General features: G+C 48.8%; 1 protein-coding gene across 1 annotated transcript in view; it reads right to left on the minus strand.

Moving 5' to 3' along the window:
* LOC140411509 (dynein axonemal heavy chain 6-like) overlaps positions 1–20,796 on the minus strand; it is a 1,703,852-nt gene that overhangs the window by 1,171,056 nt on the left and 512,000 nt on the right. The window contains exon 20 of the mRNA XM_072500595.1: positions 19,948–20,344. Within this exon, the coding sequence (XP_072356696.1) occupies positions 19,948–20,344 (397 nt within the window). The remainder of the gene's footprint in view (positions 1–19,947; positions 20,345–20,796) is intronic.

The following is a 20,796-nucleotide window of genomic DNA, read 5'->3' on the forward strand; positions in this document are numbered from 1 at the left end:
CTGTAATGATTGGCCAATTAGAATGCGAGTTCCCTGATTAGTGGCCCAATCAGGGAACCCCTTTCTGTGTATATAACAGGGAGTGTCAGATCCTCTGCACTCCCAGTGTAGACAGCAGACTGAATGGTCATGGTTGTTCAGCTGTTGGGTTTGGAAATAAAAGTAATTCTGGTGGCGGGACCTCTGCCTCCGTGGACGTATTACACAAACATTACAGAGTAGTTATAATGGGGGACTTTAATTACCCAAATATATACTGGGGCATTGGTAGGGCAAATGGCAGGGAACGGCCTAGATATTGTTAAGGAACATTTTCTACAGCAGCATGTGTCTCGTCTAACAAGAAAGGATGCACTATTGGGTCTGGTTGTTGGAACTGAGGTGGGTGAAGTAGATCAAATGACAGTGGGGGAGCATTTAGGAGACAGTGACGTTTAGGATGATGGTGGAAAAGGACAATGGGAAATCCAGAATAAAAATAATTAACTGGGGGAGAACTGATTGGGCAAGGACCGAGATGGGCTAGAGAGGCTGGAACAAAAGTTTGGTGGGGAAAACTCTAGCTGAACAATGGATTACCTTCAAAGCAGAAATGATTCGGGCACTGTCAAAAGGTATATTCTCTCAAAAGGCAAAGGTAGGACAAACAAATTGATGCACTATCAATTACGACGAGACGAGAGTAGAATGTAATCGAGGCTTTATTACAAAGAGATGTATGGCCTCCTACAGCAGCTTGCAGATAGGCTGCTGTTCGGAGAGCACACACATTTATACTCCGCCTATTGGGTGGAGCCAGCAGGCAGGGATCTACCCCCGTACCTGTAGTACAGGGGCCTTACCGTAATACCCATATATACAATATAATACAACAGTGGTGACTACCACACAAATCAAGAGCTCCCTGGATGAAAAATGAGATTGAAATTAAGATAAGGAAGATAAAGTGTGACGGGTGTCAGTTAGGAAATACAATTGAGAACAAAGAGGAATACAGAAGGTTCAGAGGGGAGGTGGAAAAGCATATTAGAGAACTGAATAACTTGAGGAAACAGGTGAAAATTGAACACTAATTTATTTTAACTATGCACAGTTCTGTGTAAAGCAGCACCTTGCTCCCAGTACAATCTTTGCTGGGAGGACTAGTCTGTCTAGGTCCTGCTTTGGACCAGCTTTTATGTCAGTACATAATAAGCCCAGAGGCGGCTCTGGGTCGGGTGGAGTATAGCGGTTTTCCAATCATCGTTTCCTGGCCGACCGCTGAAGAGTCACTGTTGAGGCCTTGGTACATGACACAATGTCGCCTGCTGGAATGGATTCCTCTATCTCCATGTCGGATTCAAAGTCATCCTCCTCCTGCTGGATTGGGCGGTGTGACACAAATGGCTGTGACCCCAGTCGCCTATCAAGATGTACTGGTACCTGTTTCATCAGACGGTTCAAATGCTTTCGGTGGACTTACCCATGAATACGGACCTTATAAGACACCAGATGCTTTCATTCAAGTCCAACACCTGGGAACCACAGTGTTCCATCCCCAGAATTGTGGGCATAGACAGCATTCCCAGAGTGAAATGTTTGCCCTGGTGACTTTCCTGTTGTGTCTCTAGTGTGCCGCCAAGACTCAGAAACATTAGACTCAGCCGGGTTCTGAGTCTGTGGCCCATCAGGAGCACTGCAGCAATGATTCCCATTGTTACATGGGGGGGTTGTGCGATAATTAAAAAGGAAGCCCACAGCTGCGTGGCCAGAGACCCCGTGGATTGCTTCTTCAAGCCCTTTTAAAGGTCTGGCCCACCTGTTTTACTGAACCATTGGAGGAGTGATGCCATGGAGTGGTCCAAACGTGCCGAATACCATTCATCTTCATAAAACCGGCCAATTTCTCACTGATGAACGGCATCCCGTTATCACGCACCAGAACTTCAGGGATTCCATGCGTGCAATCCCTGGAGCTTTTCTATCATAGCCCTGGACATTGTGGAGGCCATCTTGCACACCTCCAGCCACTTCAAAGGGGAATCTAAGAAACATGGGACTCATGAACGGACCTGTAAAATCTGCGTGTAGGCGCACTCATGGATATCCGGCCATTTCTGCTGATGGGGGGGGGGGGGAGTTCACCGAATCACAGAATAATACCTAGCCATCAAGTCTGCACCGACAGGTGAAATCACCTGACCTGTCGAACTAATCCCATTTGCCTGCACTTGGCCTATAGCCTTGAATGCAATGCACCGCCCTCCCAGGCAGCGCATTCCAGATTGTCACCACCCTCTGGTTAAAAACGTTTTTCCTCAAATCCCCTTAAACCTCCCGCTCCCCCCCCACCCCCCACCCCCCCGACCTTGAACTTGTGTCCTCCTCGTAACTGACTCTTCAACTAAGGGGACCAGCTGCTCCCTATCCACCCTGACCATGCCCCTCATAATCTTGTACACCTCAATCAGGCCCCTCCCCTAAACAGCCTTCTGTGCTCCAGCGAAAAACCCCAAGTCTGTCCAACATTTCTTCATACTGAAATGTTCCATCCCAGGCAACATCATGGTGAATCTCCACTGTACCCCCTTCAGTGCAATCACATCCTTCCTATAATTTGGTGACCAGAATTGCACAAAGTACTCCTGCTGTGGCCTCACCAAAGTTCTATACAACTCCAACATGACCTCCCTGCTTTTGTAATCTGTTATACTGGCACGCCGGGCAGTTGCGATTGAGTCTCTTGTTGTCCCCCATCGATGCCGGGCCACCAGACATAACTGCGAGCCAACATTTCCATTTTAGATGCACCTGATCTGCTCTGCATTATATTCCCAGAACTTTATTCCCACTGCATGCAGAAACATTGTGAACAATGTCCAGAATTTGGCAAAGTGTCAGGCTCAGACTGAAAACTGGTGTGTACACAGACCAGAAATAAAAATGAATGGGCATGGTTTATGCGGTCATGCTGGTGGGGTGGAGCCTGATAGAGCCAGCACCCAGCTCCACAGAGATCGTACCGCCATCTTTTTTTGAAAAATATATTTTATTCAAGTTTTTTGGCCAAACATAACAATAAGTAGTGTTTCTTTTACACAACAATAAAGCAATATAAATAACCGTGGCCAGTATTAAACAAATAAATAAGTAATATATAAACAAAAACAAAAAACAGAAACTAAATGGCAACTGCCTTGTCCAAAATAAATACTCTCCAAAACTACAATCCAACAATCCAATATACAATAACATATACCAAATACCTATACATATACAATTAAACCCTTGAGAGTCCGTCCGATTCCTCCCCCCCCTTCCCGGGTTGCTGCTGTTATCTACTTTTTTTCCATTCCCTCTATCTTTCTGTGAGGTAGTCGACGAACGGTTGCCACCGCCTGGTGAACCCCTGAGCCGAACCCCTTAACACAAACTTAATCCGTTCTAACTTTATGAACCCTGCCATATCGTTTATCCAGGTCTCCACACCCGGGGGTTTGGCTTCCTTCCACATTAACAATATCCTGCGCCGGGCTACAAGGGATGCAAAGGCCAACACGTCAGCCTCTCTCGCCTCCTGCACTCCCGGCTCTTCTGCAACCCCAAATATAGCCAACCCCCAGCTTGGTTCGACCCGGACCCCCACCACCTTCGAAAGCACCTTTGCCACCCCCACCCAGAACCCCTGTAGTGCCGGGCATGACCAGAACATGTGGGTGTGATTCGCTGGGCCTCTCGAGCATCTCGCACACCTATCCTCTACCCCAAAAAATTTACTAAGCCGTGCTCCAGTCATATGCGCCCTGTGTAACACCTTAAATTGTATCAGGCTTAGCCTGGCACACGAGGACGATGAGTTTACCCATCGTAGGGCATCCGCCCACAGCCCCTCCTCAATCTCCTCCCCCAGTTCTTCTTCCCATTTCCCTTTCAGCTCATCTACCATGATCTCCCCCTCGTCCCTCATCTGCCTGTATATGTCCGCCACCTTACCGTCCCCCACCCATGTCTCTGAGATCACTCTATCCTGCACTTCCTGCGTCGGGAGCTGCGGGAATTCCCCCACCTGTTGCCTCGCAAAAGCCCTCAATTGCATATACCGAAATGCATTCCCTTGGGGCAACCCATATTTCTCCATCAGCGCTCCCAGACTCGCAAACATCCCATCTACAAATAGATCTCTTAATTGTACTACCCCAGCTCTTTGCCATGCTCCAATTCCCCCATCCATTCTCCCCGGAACGAACCTATGATTGTTTCTTATCGGGGACCGCACCGAAGCTCCCGTCCCTCCCCTATGCCGTCTCCACTGCCCCCAAATTTTCAATGTAGCCACCACCACCGGGCTTGTGGTGTACTTCTTTGGTGAGAACGGCAACGGCGCCGTCACCATTGCTTGCAGGCTAGTCCCCCTGCAGGACGCCTTCTCCAATCTCTTCCACGCCGTTCCCTCCCCTTCTCCCATCCACTTACACACCATTGAAACATTGGCGGCCCAGTATTACTCACTTAGGCTCGGTAGTGCCAGCCCCCTCCTGTCCCTACTACGCTGCAAGAATCCCCGCCTCACTCTCGGGGTCTTCCCAGCCCACACAAAACTCATAATGCTCTTCTCAATTCTTTTGAAAAAAGCCTTCGTGATCACCACCGGGAGGCACTGGAACACAAAAAGGAATCTCGGGAGGACCACCATTTTAACCGCCTCCACCATACCTGCCAATGACAGGGACACCATGTCCCATCTCTTGAAATCCTCCTCCATCTGTCTCACCAACCGTGTTAAATTAAGCCTATGTAATGTACCCCAATTCTTGGCTATCTGGATCCCCAGGTACCGAAAGTCCCTTGTTACCTTCATCAATGGTAAATTCTCTATCTCTCTGCTCTGCTCCCCCGGATGCACCACAAATAACTCACTTTTCCCCATGTTCAGTTTATACCCTGAAAAATCCCCAAACTCCCCAAGTATCCGCATTATCTCTGGCATCCCCTCCGCCGGGTCCGCCACATATAGCAACAAATCGTCCGCATACAGAGATACCCGGTGTTCTTCTCCCCCCCTAAGTACTCCCCTCCACTTCCTGGAACCCCTCAGTGCTATGGCCAGGGGTTCAATCGCCAATGCAAACAATAACGGGGACAGAGGACATCCCTGCCTCGTCCCTCAATGGAGCCGAAAATATTCAGACCCCCGTCCATTCGTGACCACGCTCGCCATCGGGGCCCTATACAGCAACTGTACCCACCTGATATACCCGTCCCCAAAGCCAAATCTCCTCAACACCTCCCACAAATAATCCCACTCCACTCTATCAAATGCTTTCTCGGCATCCATCGCCACCACTATCTCCGCTTCCCCCTCTGGTGGGGGCATCATCATTACCCCTAGCAGCCTCCGTATATTTGTATTTAGCTGTCTCCCCTTCACAAACCCAGTTTGGTCCTCATGGACCACCCCCGGGACACAATCCTCTCTCCTCATTGCCATTACCTTGGCCAGAATCTTAGCATCCACATTCAGGAGGGAAATGGGCCTGTATGACCCGCATTGCAGCGGGTCTTTTTCCTTCTTTAGGAGGAGCGATATCGTTGCCTCTGACATAGTCGGGGGCAGCTGCCCCCTTTCCCTCGCCTCATTAAAGGTTCTCATCAGTAGCGGGGCCAGCAAGTCCAAATATTTCTTATAGAATTCAACTGGGAATCCGTCTGGTCCCGGGGCCTTCCCCGCCTGCATGCTTCCAATCCCTTTCACTACTTCCTCCGTCTCAATCTGTGCTCCCAGCCCCACTCTCTCCTGCTCCTCCACCTTAGGAAATTCCAGCTGATCCAGAAAGCACATCATTCTCTCCTTCCCGTCCGGGGGCTGCGCTTCATATAATCTTTCATAAAATGCCTTGAACACTCCATTCACTCTCTCCGCTCCCCGCTCCATCTCCCCCTCCTCATCTCTCACCCCCCCTATCTCCCTCGCTGCTCCCCTTTTCCTCAGTTGGTGGGCCAGCAACCTGCTCGCCTTCTCCCCATATTCGTACTGTACACCCTGTGCCTTCCTCCATTGTGCCTCTGCATTACCCGTAGTCAACAAGTCAAATTCTACATGTAGCCTTTGCCTTTCCCTGTACAGTCCCTCCTCCGGTGCCTCCGCATATTGTCTGTCCAACCTCAGAAGTTCTATCAACAACCGCTCCCTTTCCCTACCCTCCTGCTTTCCTTTATGTGCCCTAATAGATATCAGCTCCCCTCTAACCACTGCCTTCAGTGCCTCCCAGACCACTCCCACCTGTACCTCCCCATTATCATTAAGTTCCAAGTACCTTTCAATACACCCCCTCACCCTTAAACACACCCCCTCATCTGCCAATAATCCCATGTCCATTCTCCAGGGTGGAAGCTGTCGTTTCTCTTCCCCATCTCCAGGTCCACCCAGTGTGGAGCATGATCCGAGATGGCTATAGCCGTGTACTCTGTCCCCGTCACCTTTGGGATCAGTGCCCTTCCCAAAACAAAAAAATCTATTCGTGAAAATACTTTATGTACATAGGAGAAAAACGAAAACTCCTTACTCCTAGGTCTACTAAATCTCCAGGGATCTACTCCTCCCATCTGCACCATAAAATCCTTAAGCACCCTAGCTGCAGCCCGCCTCCTTCCGGTCCTGGACCTCGATCTGTCCAGCCCTGGGGCCAGCACCGTATTAAAGTCTCCACCCATTACCAACTTCCCCACCTCTAGGTCCGGGATTCGTCCTAACATACGCCTCATAAAGTTGGCATCATCCCAGTTCGGGGCATACACGTTCACTAATACCACCGCCTCCCCTTGCAATTTGCCACTCACCATCACGTATCTGCCCCCACTATCCGCCACTATAGTCTTTGCCTCAAACATTACCCGCTTCCCCACTAGTATGGCCACCCCCCTGTTTTTTGCATCTAGCCCCGAATGAAACACCTGCCCCACCCATCCTTTGCGAAGTCTAACCTGGTCTATCAGCTTCAGATGCGTCTCCTGAAGCATAACCACATCTGCCTTAAGTTTCTTTAGGTGTGCGAGTACCCGTGCCCTCTTAATCGGCCCGTTCAGCCCTCTCACATTCCACGTGATCAACCGGGTTGGGGGGCTCTTTCCCCCTCCCCCCTTGACAACTAGCCATTTCCTTTTTCAATCCAGCTCCTCCCCCAGTTCCCACGTAGCTGTACCCCCCCCAGGCGGCGCCCCCCCCGCCCCGACCCCCCCCTCCCATATCAGCTCCCCCTTCTCCCCAGCAGCAGCAACCCAGTTGACCCCTCCCCCCCCGCTAGATCCCAGGCTAGCGTAATTGCACCCCCCATGTTGCTCCCAGAAGTCAGCAAACTCTGGCCGACCTCGGCTTCCCCCCGTGATCTCGGCTCACACTGTGCGAGGCCCCCTCCTTCCTGCTTCCCTGTTCCCGCCATGATTACCATAGCGCGGGAACAAAGCCCGCGCTTCCCCTTTTTGGCCCTGCCCCCAATGGCCGGCGTCCTCAGCTCCTCATCCTCCCTCACCCCCTCCCCCACGACATGGGGAAGAGAGAGAAGTTACAGGGTCGCAGGTTTAACAACTTGGGAAGTCCTCTCTTCCCCCTTTTCCCCCATTCATCCCACAAATTCACCCCCCCACTTTTGTCCCAAACGTTCTTTTTCTGGCCCGCTCACTCCAGCTTCTCCTCGACAATAAATGTCCCGCCTCGTCTGCCGTTTCGAAGTAGTGGTGTTTCCCTAGATGTGTGACCCACAGTCTTGCCGGTTGCAGCATTCCGAATTTGACCTTCCTTTTATGCAACACCGCCTTGGCCCGATTAAAGCTTGCCCTCCTTCTCGCCACCTCCGCACTCCAATCTTGATATACGCGGATCACCGCATTCTCCCACCTACTGTTCCGAGTTTTCTTTGCCCATCTGAGGACCATCTCTCTGTCCTTGTATCGGAGAAATCTCACAACTATTGCTCGAGGAATTTCTCCAGCCCTCGGTCTTCGCGCCATAACCCGATAGGCTCCCTCTACCTCCAGCAGACCCGTCGGGGCCTCGAATCCCATTAACGAATGCAGCATCGTGCTCACATATGCCCCGACGTCCGCCCCTTCTACACCTTCGGGAAGACCAAGAATCCTTAAGTTCTTCCTCCTCGCATTATTCTCCAGCACCTCCAGCCTTTCCACACATCTTTTGTGTTGTGCCTCGTGCATCTCCGTTTTCACCACCAGGCCCTGTATGTCGTCCTCATTCTCAGCAGCCTTTGCCTTCACGACCCGAAGCTCCTGTTCCTGGGTCTTTTGCTCCTCCTTTAGCCCCTCAATCGCTTGTAATATCGGGGCCAACATCTCCTTCTTCATCTCCTTTTTGAGTTCATCTACGCAACGCCGCAGGAACTCTTGTTGGTCAGGGCCCCATATTAAACTGCCTCCTTCCGACGCCATCTTGCTTTGTGCCTTCCTTCCTGGCCGCTGCTCTTGAGGATCCACCGCAATCCGGCTGCTTTCCTCTCTTTTTTCCATCCGTATCCAGGGGGGATTCCCTTCTGGGTTACCGTACAGTGTTATTTGCCGTTAAAATTGCCAATGGGGCTCCTATTAAGAGCCCAAAAGTCCGTTCCACCAGGAGCTGCCGAAACGTGCGACTTCGCTGGTCATCGCCGCACCCGGAAGTCCGTACCGCCATCTTTAAAGGACGCCCTGTTTCGAACTGAAACAAAACGGTCCCCAGTCCCACCTCGGAGGTATCGGGGGCTATGCTCCTGCCTCCCAGGTAATCATCGGGAGCTGCCCCCTGTGGTGATATACATCACTGTAAGTACACAAAGGGTTAATGTACATACACTACACCTAGCGAGACACAAAGGGAACACCAGAGACATGACACACAGACAGTCAACCAATAGGTCAGTAAGATAGGACACGATCAATGGGCAGTCACGATACACACAGAGGTGACACTACCACAGGAGGGCATTATACCAACCCATGTAAAAGGACACATCACACATGTTCAGTCTCTTTCCAGTGGGAACACTCAGTGAGTACAGACACAGGGTTGATTGAACATCACACCCACCACGTGGAATGTAGCAGACTGGTTAGTCAGTCTCAGTAGCTATAGCAGGGTTAACAGTAGCGTCGAATCCAAGTAGGAGAATTGTGAATAGTTTAATAAACGTGTTAAAGTTATCTCCAAGTCTGAACCTTCCTTTGTCAGAGTGCACATCAAAGAAGCAGCTTATGCTATGTCAAGAGCATAAAAAAACATGGTGGCTGTTAAATCCATATAGCACAACTCAGCGAACAGTGACAACCAGCAACAGCAGCCAGGCAAGATGATGTTCGAGATTCCGATTCCACAGCAGCTCAGGTACCAAGGCAATCTCAGTGAAAACTGGCGTTGGTTCAGGCAGAGATTCGAGATCTACCTGGTAGCGTCCGACTTAGATGGCGTGGTGGATGCAGAGAAAATAAAGCTTCTACTTACCATCGTGGATCCAGAAGCAGCTGAAATCTTCCAGACCTTGAAATATTCAAAGGGGTAAAACAAGAGCGATTTCCAGGCAGTCCTGGACAAATCCCAAGAATTCTGCGAGGAACATACAAGAAGAAAAGGTAAAAGAGACGCCAAAACTCACCACGAGGTAGGCTTGCAGCAACGAACGGCAGTTTTGAATTGCAGCCACCTTGGAAAAGGTGCTGCACATGCACAGTTGCGCGAAGAGCGCACAGAACTGGAAGGTCCATTTGCGATCCGTGAGAAGCCGCGCATGCGCACTTGCGAAAAAGGCCCCAAGTAAAGGAACTGCGATATACGCATGCGCAATCGCTTCCTACGACCTACGTCACACGTTCATGACGTCAGAGGCCCCGGACCACGTCCACCTAAAGGGGAAATGTCCCAAAACACGGGAAAAAATTTTTAACCCGTAAAACCCAATTCTTTCACCTGTAACGACAGCACAATGCCTGAAATTCGACCAGCAGTTGAAAGTAACCTCCACAGAACCCTGCAACAAGCAGTTAGCACCACCCAAAGATATGATACAGTCCTTGAAGACTATGACTCAGACCTTGAATTCTTCTTTGGACATCGGGAGCCCAATACCAGCTCCGACACAAAACGTGATGATATGGTCCTCGAAGACAACGACTCAGACGAACATTTCACCTTGGGTGGCTACCCCAGTACCAAATCCGAACCGCAACTAGACGTGTTGTACATTGACGACCCCGACGACCAGTTCTTCGGATTGGGGAATCTTCAGCCCAGCATATACGACATCCCGACTCATGAGTGCAGGATGATGCTGCGGCCTGAAACCAAGAGACAGAGAGCGGTACAAGCCCACAGAGAGCGGCATGCTGCCCTACAGAGAGTGGTCCACGCACCGCGAAGAGTCCCCAACTCCACACAGAGAGCGGTTCACACACCACAAAGGGTCCCAGCCTCTACACAGAAAGCGATGAAAGACTCCACAGCGAGACAACTGCCTGTCTCCACACAAAAAGTGACTCCAGTGACACAAGCCTCCACAGCGAGCTCGTGGACAGACTCCACGATAGAAGCAACGCAAGACTCCACAGCGCAGTCCTTGCATGAACAAGAAGTGACTCGAGTGACACAAGCCTGCACAGCAGGCTCGTGGACAGCCTCCACGATAGAAGCAATGCAGGACTCCAGAGCGCAGTCCTTGCATGAACAAGACCATGAGGGTCTAGCAACCTCCTCTGAGCAACCAGCAGCAGACGATGCAAGTCTGCCACGCTCCAGTGAACAAGAAGAAGACTCTGACAGTCTACCACGCTCAAGTGAACGACAAGAAGACACTGAGGCTCTACCCACGACGGCACCCCACTTCCCATACCAGATGTGCAATGTGACAGACCTCAGCTAGAATGTACAGAGGCACTCGACAATCACAGTGACACTACTGGTGACTCCGGTGACACCACATTACTTCAAACCTCATTTGCTCGAGCCTCTCCACAAGCAAATGAATTCCTGAACGTTTTGACTCCAGACGGGGAGCATCACGAAACTTCAGAAGATTCAAGTGAACCTGAAATGACTTCGGACGGGGAGCGTCAAGAGACCTCAGAAGATGCAAGTGAACCTGAAATGACTCAGAACGGGGAGCATCAAGAAGCCAAAAGTGACTCAGGTGAACCAGACCAGACTCCAGACGGGGAGCAGCGACAATCCAAAACTGGCTCAGGTGAACCAGACCGGACTCCAGATGGGGAGCATCGACAATCCAAAACTGACTCAGGTGAACCAGACCAGACTCCAGACGGGGAGCAGCGACAATCCAAAACTGACTCAGGTGAACCAGACCGGACTCCAGACGGGGAGCATCGACAATCCAAAACTGACTCAGGTGAAACAGACCAGACTCCAGACGGGGAGCATCAACAATCCAAAACTGACTCAGGTAAACCAGACCAGACTCCAGACGGGGAACATCGACAATCCAAGACTGACTCCGGTGAACCAGACCGGACTCCAGACGGGGAGCATCGACAATCCAAAACTGACTCAGGTGAACCAGACCGGACTCCAGACGGGGAGCATCGACAATCCAAAACTGACTCAGGCGAACCAGACCAGACTCCAGACGGGGAACATCGACAATCCAAAACTGACTCCGGTGAACCAGACCGGACTCCAGACGGGGAGCATCGACAATCCAAAACTGACTCAGGCGAACCAGACCGGACTCCAGACGGGGAGCATCGACAATCCAAAACTGACTCAGGTGAAACAGACCAGACTCCAGACGGGGAGCATCGACAATCCAAAACTGACTCAGGTGAACCAGACCGGACTCCAGACGGGGAGCATCAACAATCCAAAACTGACTCAGGTGAACCAGACCAGACTCCAGACGGGGAACATCGACAATCCAAGACTGACTCCGGTGAACCAGACCGGACTCCAGACGGGGAGCATCGACAATCCAAAACTGACTCAGGTGAACCAGACCGGACTCCAGACGGGGAGCATCGACAATCCAAAACTGACTCAGGCGAACCAGACCAGACTCCAGACGGGGAACATCGACAATCCAAAACTGACTCCGGTGAACCAGACCGGACTCCAGACGGGGAGCATCGACAATCCAAAACTGACTCAGGCGAACCAGACCGGACTCCAGACGGGGAGCATCGACAATCCAAAACTGACTCAGGTGAACCAGACCGGACTCTGGACGGGGAGCATCGACAATCCAAAACTGACTCCGGTGAACCAGACCGGACTCCAGACGGGGAGCATCGACAATCCAAAACTGACTCAGGTGAACCAGACCGGACTCCAGACGGGGAGCATCGACAATCCAAAACTGACTCAGGTGAACCAGACCGGACTCCAGACGGGGAGCATCGACAATCCAAAACTGACTCAGGTGAACCAGACCGGACTCCAGACGGGGAGCATCGACAATCCAAAACTGACTCAGGTGAACCAGACCGGACTCCAGACGGGGAGCATCGACAATCCAAAACTGACTCAGGTGAAACAGACCAGACTCCAGACGGGGAACATCGACAAGCTAAAGCTGATTCAAGTAAGCCGGACATGACTCCAGACGGGGACGCCGCAAACTCAGTGACGGCACGCTCAAGAAAACAGCAGATGCCACAAAGCACGTTGACACGAGTAACTGTGTGAAGGACTCGTATTATCCACAGAGTGTGGTCCTTGAGCGCAGCAAACACGGCAACTAAACCAACCACAACAACAACATCAAAGACAGTAGCAAGAAGCGTACCAAAGGCAACTACGTCGACAACAGGCACTACAAAAACAACACCAATGGGACTATGACTGGTACGACATGGTACAACTCTGCCCATGAGAGACACTGTTACTGCTCAGCTCAGTACAATGACATACCATGGCAGGGCGATGCATCTGACCAATTCACGTTTGCTGCTCTACCAACAGGCAACCTGGCTTTCAGGACAGATGCCATCAAGAATCACCACCACAAGCATCGAATGAAAAAAAAAGAGTCCAAATCCGACAACGAAGTGATGTGACCACTTCTTGGTTCCTTCAGCACAGGGACACTGACGGCGTTTACAATGAAATGCCACCATCAACATCACCAACTCACCAACCAAACAAGAAAGCCACTCGACCATAATAATTCATGAACTTTGGACTCATGCATATGATTTGGACTTATTGTTTAATGATCACTGTTATCAGAACTTGTACAGAGTATCACTCATCTACCTTGTTTGTTCAATTTTCTTCAACACTGTACAGAAAATATGTAACATGTGAAAAGGAGGGAATGTGGTGATATACATCACTGTAAGTACACAAAGGGTTAATGTACATACACTACACCTAGCTAGACACTAGAGGGAACACCAGAGACATGACACACAGACAGTCAACCAACAGGTCAGTAAGGTAGGACACGACCAATGGGCAGTCACGATACACACAGAGGTGACACTACCACAGGAAGGCATTACACCAACCCATATATAAGGATACAGCACACATGCTCAGTCTCCTTCCAGTGGAGACACTCAGTGAGTACAGACACAGGGTTGATTGAACATCATACCCACCACGTGGATTGTAGCAGACTGGTTTGTCAGTCTGAGTAGCTATAGCAGGATTAACAGTAGCGTCGAATCCAAGTAGGAGAATTGTTAATAGTTTAATAAACATGTTAAAGTTATCTCCAATCTGAACCTTCCTTTGTCAGAGTGCACATCAAGGAAGCAGCTTACGCTACTTCAAGAGCATAACAAAACACCCCCCACAACTGCAGAAGTAGCACTGGCGCTCCCCCCAATCTCTCAGTGCCTGCAAGCTACCCCCTTATAGCCTATTCTCTGCACCCACATCACAACCCATGAATAGAACCCCGTATGGGCCTCCCATGAAGATCTACACTGGCAGTGCCTGCTGGCACAAGTTGAAACTTCCAAGTTGGCACTCCCTACCACAGCCGATGACACTTCCCGGGCATGTCTCTCCTCCCACGAGGGCTATACTTATCTGTGTGCCCCCGGAGGGATCCCCTTCAGGGTTGTATAAAACAAAAAAGAATGGCAAAGGTAAATATTGGTCCATTAGAGGATGAGAAGGGAGATTTAATAATGGGAGATGAGGAAATGGCTGAGGAATTGAACAGGTTTTTTGGGTCAGTCTTCACAGTGGAAGACACAAATAACTGATGGAAATGAGGCTATAATAGGTGAGGACCTTGAGACGATTGTTATCACTAAGGAGGTAGTGATGGGTAAGCTAATGGGGCTAAAGATAGACAAGTCTCCTGGCCCTGATGGAATGTAGCCCAGACTGCTAAAAGAGATGGCTAGGAAAATTGCAAATGCATTTGTGATAATTTACCAAAATTCACTAGACTCTGGGGTGGTCCCGGCGGATTGGAAAATAGCGGATTGGAAAATTATAGGCCAGTGAGCTTAACTTCGGTAGTAGGGAAGATGCTGGAATCTATCTTCAAGGAAGAAATAGCGAGGCATCTGGATGGAAATTGTCCCATTGGGCAGATGCAGCATAGGTTCATAAAGGGGAGGTCATGCCTAACTAATTTAGTCGACTTTTTTGAGGACATTACAAGTGAGGGAGATAAAGGGGAACCAATGGATGTGGTATATCTGGATTTCCAGAAAGCTTTTGACAAGGTGCCACACAAAAGATTGCTGCATAAAATAAAGGATGCATGGTGTTAAGGATAAAGTAGAAGCATGGATAGAGGATTGGTTAATTAATAGAAATCAGAGTGGGGATTAATGGGTGTTTCTCTGGTTGGCAATCAGTAGCTAGTGCTGTCCCTCAGGGATCAGTGTTGGGCCCACAATTGTTCACAATTTATATAGATGACTTGGAGTTGGGGACCAAGTGCAATGTGCTCAAGTTTGCAGACGACACGAAGATGAGTGGTAAAGCAAAAAGTACAGAGGATACTGGAAGTCTGCAGAGGGATTTGGATAGGTTAAGTGAATGGGCTAGGGTCTGGCAGATGGAATACAATGTTGACAAATGTGAAGTTATGCATTTTGGTATGAATAACAACAAAAGGGATTATTAAATGATAAAATATTAAAACATGCTGCTGTGCAGAGAGACCTGGGTGTGCTAGTGCATGAGTCGCAAAAAGTTGGTTTACAGGTGCAACAGGTGATTAAGAAGGCAAATGGAGTTTTGTCCTTCATTGCTAGAGGGATGGAGTTTAAGACTAGAGAGGTTCTGCTGCAACTATATAAAGTGTGAGTGAGGCCTCACCTGGAGTATTGTGTTCAGCTTTGGTCTCCTTACCTGAGCAAGGGCATACTGGCGCTGGAGATTCACTAGGTTAATCCCAGAGTTGAGAGGGTTGGATTACAAGGAGAGGTTAAGTAGACTGGGATTATACTATTTGGAATTTCGAAGGATGCGGGGGACTGTGGTAATACCAGGTATTGCAGTACCTGAGAGGCGGATGCCCATTGGCTAGACCTAGGAGTCTACCATTGGCTAACGTACATAGCTCCGCCCTGAGAGGCGGGGTATAAGAACCAATGCCGTCCCAGCAGCCTTCACTTTCTGTATCGAAGCTACTGGGTACAGTTCTAGCTGATTAAAGCCGATTAGTTATGACTCACCTTGTCTCGAGAGTAATTGATTGTGCATCAGGGATCTTATAGAAACATATAAAATTATGAAGGGAATAGATAGGATAGATGCGGGGAGGTTGTTTCCACTGGTGGGTGAAAGCAGAACTAGGTGACATAGCCTCAAAATAAGGGGAAGTAGATTTAGGACTGAGCTTAGGAGGAACTTCTTCACCCAAAGGGTTGTGAATCTATGGAATTCCCTGCCCAGTGAAGCAGTTGAGGTTTTATCATAGAGTTTACAGTGCAGAAGGAGGCCATTCGGCCCATCGAGTCTGCACCAGCTCTTGGAAAAAGCACCCTACCCATGGTCAACACCTCCACTCTATCCCCATAACCCAGTAACCCCACCCAACACCAAGGGCAATTTTGGACACTAAGGGCAATTTATCATGGCCAATCCACCTAACCTGCACATCTTTGGACTGTGGGAGGAAACCGGAGCACCCGGAGGAAACCCATGCACACACGGGGAGGATGTGCAGACTCCGCACAGACAGTGACCCAAGCCGGGAATCGAACCTGGGACCCTGGAGCTGTGAAGCAATTGTGCGATCCACAATGCTACCGTGCTGCAGGTTCCTTCATTGAATGTTTTCAAGATAAAGATAGATTGTTTTTTGAAGAATAAAGGAATAAAGGGTTATGTTGTTCAGGTGGGAAAGTGGACAAACTGAGTCCACAAAAGATCAGCCATGGTCTCATTGAATGGCAGAGCAGGCTCGAAGGGTCAGATGGCCTACTCCTGCTCCTAGTTCATATGCTCTTATGTTTCTCCTTTTTGAAAAAGCTGTTGTAAACCTCGCCAACATAAGTATGAATATTTAGTGAGGAGGGTCACATGGTGGGGAGGTCCGTTAATAATATTAAAATTTATTAAAATACATTTAATTGAGATTCCCGCCCGTTACCCACGAGGGCGAACATCGGATAACGCTATCTTTTTGGAGAGAATCACATTCCCCAATTCCCTCCAGACTTTCCACCCATGTCGCTGATAGCAATTGTGAGCTGAAAGCCCCCCATTATGTCAGGGACAGAATTATCAAATTTTAAAGTTCAGAAGGGGGCCATTTGCACTATCGTTTCCGAGTCGGTTCATTGGTTTCATGTGTGACCAAAGCAGGATTTTAGATATATTGGATTATAAATATTTGGCCATTTAAGGGTTAGAAGCCTGGGGTTGGAGTGTGTTTGATTACAGTAGTCATGTTTCTAAAAATAACCTTGATTTGCAAGACCAGAAAGCTTTTAGGAGCTGACGGTGAAATTGACCAGAGTTAATGTTTTCAGCCTGGGCTAATGCACTGTTGTTTGACTAGGGGGGAGCCCTGTGGGGTTAATATTTTCAGCCTGGGCTAAAACACTGTTGTTTGACTCGGGGGAAGTCCCTGCAGAGTTAATGTTTTCAGCCTGGGCTAATGCACTGTTGTTTGACTCGGGGGGAGTCCCTGCGGAGTTAATGTTTTCAGCCTGGGCTAAAACACTGTTGTTTGACTCGGGGGAAGTCCCTGCGGAGTTAATGTTTCCAGCCTGTACTAATGCACTATTGTTTGACTAGGGGGAGTCCCTGTGGAGTTAATGTTTTCAGGCTGGGCTAATGCACTGTTGTCTGACTAGGGGGAATCCCTGCGGAGTTAATGTTTTCAGCCTGGGCTAATGCACTGTTGTTTGAGCTGGGGGACTCCCTGTGGAGTTAATGTTTCCAGCCTGGGCTAATGGACTTTTGTTTGACTAGGGGGAGTCCCTGTGGAGTTAATGTTTCCATCCTGGGCTAATGTCCTATTGTTTGACTCGGGGGTGAGCCCTGCAGAGTTAATGTTTTCAGCCTGGGTTAAAGCACTGTTGTTTGTCTCGGGGGGAGTCCCTGCGGAGTTAATGTTTTCAGCCTGGGCTAATGCACTTTTGTTTGACTAGGGGGAATCCCTGCGGAGTTAATGTTTTCAGCCTGGGCTAATGCACTGCTGTTTGACTAAGGGGAATCCCTGCGGAGTTAATGTTTTCAGCCTGGGCTAATGCACTGTTGTTTGACTAGGGGGAGTCCCTGTGGAGTTAATGTTTTCAGCCTGGGCTAATGCACTGCTGTTTGACTAAGGGGAATCCCTGCAGAGTTAATGTTTTCAGCCAGGGCTAATGCACTGTTGTTTGACTAGGGGGAGTCCCTGTGGAGATAATGTTTTCAGCCTGGGCTAATGCACTGTTATTTGTCTAAGGGGGGCAGGAATCCCTGTGGAGTTAATGTTTTCAGCCTGGGCTAATGCACTGTTGTTTGACTTTGGGGGAGGGGGTCCCTGCAGAGTTAATGTTTTCAGCCTGGGCTAAAGCACTGTTGTTTGACTGGGGGGGGGGGGGGGGAATCCCTGTGGAGTTAATGTTTTCAGCCTGGGCTAATGCACCTTTGTTTGTCTAGGGGGAATCTCTGCAGAGTTAATGTTTTCAGCCTGTGCTAATGCATTGTTGTTTGACTAGGGGGAATCCCTGTGGAGTTAATGTTTTCAGCCTGGGCTAATGCACCTTTGTTTGTCTAGGGGGAATCTCTGCAGAGTTAATGTTTTCAGCCTGTGCTAATGCATTGTTGTTTGACTAGGGGGAATCCCTGTGGAGTTAATGTTTTCAGTTTGGGCTAATGCACTGCTGTTTGACGAGGGGGAGTCCCTGTGGAGTTAATGTTTTCAGCCTGGGCTAATGCACTGTTGTTTGACTCGGGTGGGGGGGGGGGTGGAGTCCCTACAGAGTTAATGTTTTCAGCCTGGGCATTTATTATTTTTCAGCTTGCGGGAATGATGCCATTGCTGGTTAGAGCTAAGGTATTCAGACATTTTGACAAAGTTTTTGAGTTGAGTTCTGATCTACGAACCCTTTAGACCACAAGTAAAGTGTTTTGCTCCCAGTGGGATAGTTAAAAAAAGAGTAATAGTATTTAAAGCAGAGCAGACTTCACTGAGGACAAGGGGGAAGCTGAAACAAACCAGTTGAAACAGCTTTATGAAGACATCCAGCCAGAGTCAACAGGGGTTCTAACAGGAGCCAAATCTGTTCTGGGAAGCAAGTATTACTCTGTGCCATTGAGATGTAGGATGAATTCAGAGCTGCACGTTTTTCCTTTCTTGGTGTTTAATTGGGAATAGAGATAGTGATTAAGGGTATTAGAACAATGAACAAAGACAATCACTGCCATGGGATAGGCCCTTTGGCCCTCCAAGCCTGCATCAACCATGCTGCCTTTCTGAACTAAAAAGCTCTACCTTTCCGGAGACCATATCCCTCTATTTCAATCAATTCCCAGTCTTGTATTTACTGTATTGAGTAGTGTTGTTTAAGGGGTAATTGCAAGCTATTTTTGGGTGTGTTGTTAAATAATTTAATAATGTATTAATAATAAAGTTTTGTAGGGCAGCACTGTAGCGCAGTGGTAGCACTGCAGTCTCAGAGCACCGAAGTCCCAGGTTCAATCCCGGCTCTAGACACTGTCTGTATGGAGTTTGCACATTCTCCCTGTGTCTGCGTGGGCTTCGACCCCACAACCCAAAGATGTGCAAGATAGGTAGATTGGCCACGCTAAATTGCCCCTTAATTGGAAAAAATGAATTGGGTACTCTAAATGTAATTTTTTAAATTTTAAAAGAATAATAAAGTTTTGTTTTAAAATACCAAATCACTATTTCTTTGTGCAATCACTCCTGGAATGAACTATTCTTTCCGCACAGTCTTTTTTTACAATTTAGAGTATCCAATTATTTTTTTCCAATAAAGTGCAATTTAGTGTGGCCAATCCACCGAACCTGCACATCTTTGGGTTGTGGGGGTGAAACCCACGCAGGCACAGGGAGAATGTGCAAACTCCACACGGACAGTGACCGGGGACCGGGATTGAACCTGGGTCCTCAGCGCCATAGGCAGCAGCGCTAACCACTGCGCCCCCGTGCTGCCCCTTTCCTCACAGTCTGACAAAAATAAAATGAAATATTGGGGTTTCAGTGCAGTATCCAAGGCACTGTTGGCATTGGGTTTGGGATTCTAATACTTGGTCATCATTAGACTTTTAATTCCAGATTGTTTTCACTGAATTTAAATTCCACCATCTGCCTGGGTCTTTGGATTAAGGGTCCAACGACATTGCCACTGCGCCACTGCTCAGACAACAATGCCCACATCCCATGAGCGAGAAGAATGACCACATGGGTGAGATAGTGGTCGCCATGGATCCCGAAACCAAAACAGTAATGTGGATCAGAGTATTGAGAGAACGTTACTCCTTGCCACTGGTATTCTTTAACAAAAGGAGGATAAATGTCCAAACAAGCAGCACAATCATGAGTTACAAACCTTTTTCCAACATGTATATAGTCTGTGTAAATCTGTTGACATCATTCTGGATTGCGTCCACATTCAGTTCATCAAACAACGTGTCAGTCCAATGTGCATACAGCTTTACCCATTCACCCTGTGATTCCCAAAGCAGTTTCCTCAACATCAACTCATATTCTGTCTCAGACAAGATTGTATTTATTGCCTGAGTGCTCTTCGCTCCACACTTCTGTACAGGCTCGACATGGCTGACACTGGAGCTCCCTGTGCTCTCCAAGTTGCAGAAGCGATCTTGGTAACTGTTGTAGTTTCGCACCTTGTTGGCTATTGTTGATACTTCATCCATCAGGGCATTAATGACGGTCAGAGCTGTTTGCGGAGCTGTCTGTGACTGGATAAGTGTAGGATTTCTCACCTGAATAAAACACATACTTCATAGTTCACTTTCAAATCTCACCTTGCACAACAGCTTGCATCTTAATGTTTTTAACATTGCAAAAAGGCCAAACATGGACTAAAGAGCCAAATTCCTGACATGAGGTAAGAGTGACTTTCCTTGATAACCAGGCAGCCTTTGACACACTGTGTATCGAGGGTGATTTTCAGGTCAGCTAACTGTAACGGGTGCCACAGGAATCAGCAAACTGTAATAAGTGCCACAGGAATCAGCTAACTGTAACGGGTGCCACAGGAATCAACAAACTGTAATAAATGCCACAGGAATCAGCTTACTGTAACGGGTGCCACAGGAATCAGCAAACTGGAACGAGTGCCACAGGAATCAGCTGACTGTAACAAGTGCCAGAGGAATCAGCTAACTGTAACGGGTGCCACAGGAATCAGCGAACTGTAACGGGTGCCACAGGA

This window comes from Scyliorhinus torazame, chromosome 4, assembly GCF_047496885.1.
Source record: "Scyliorhinus torazame isolate Kashiwa2021f chromosome 4, sScyTor2.1, whole genome shotgun sequence".
NCBI classification, from domain to species: domain Eukaryota; kingdom Metazoa; phylum Chordata; class Chondrichthyes; order Carcharhiniformes; family Scyliorhinidae; genus Scyliorhinus; species Scyliorhinus torazame.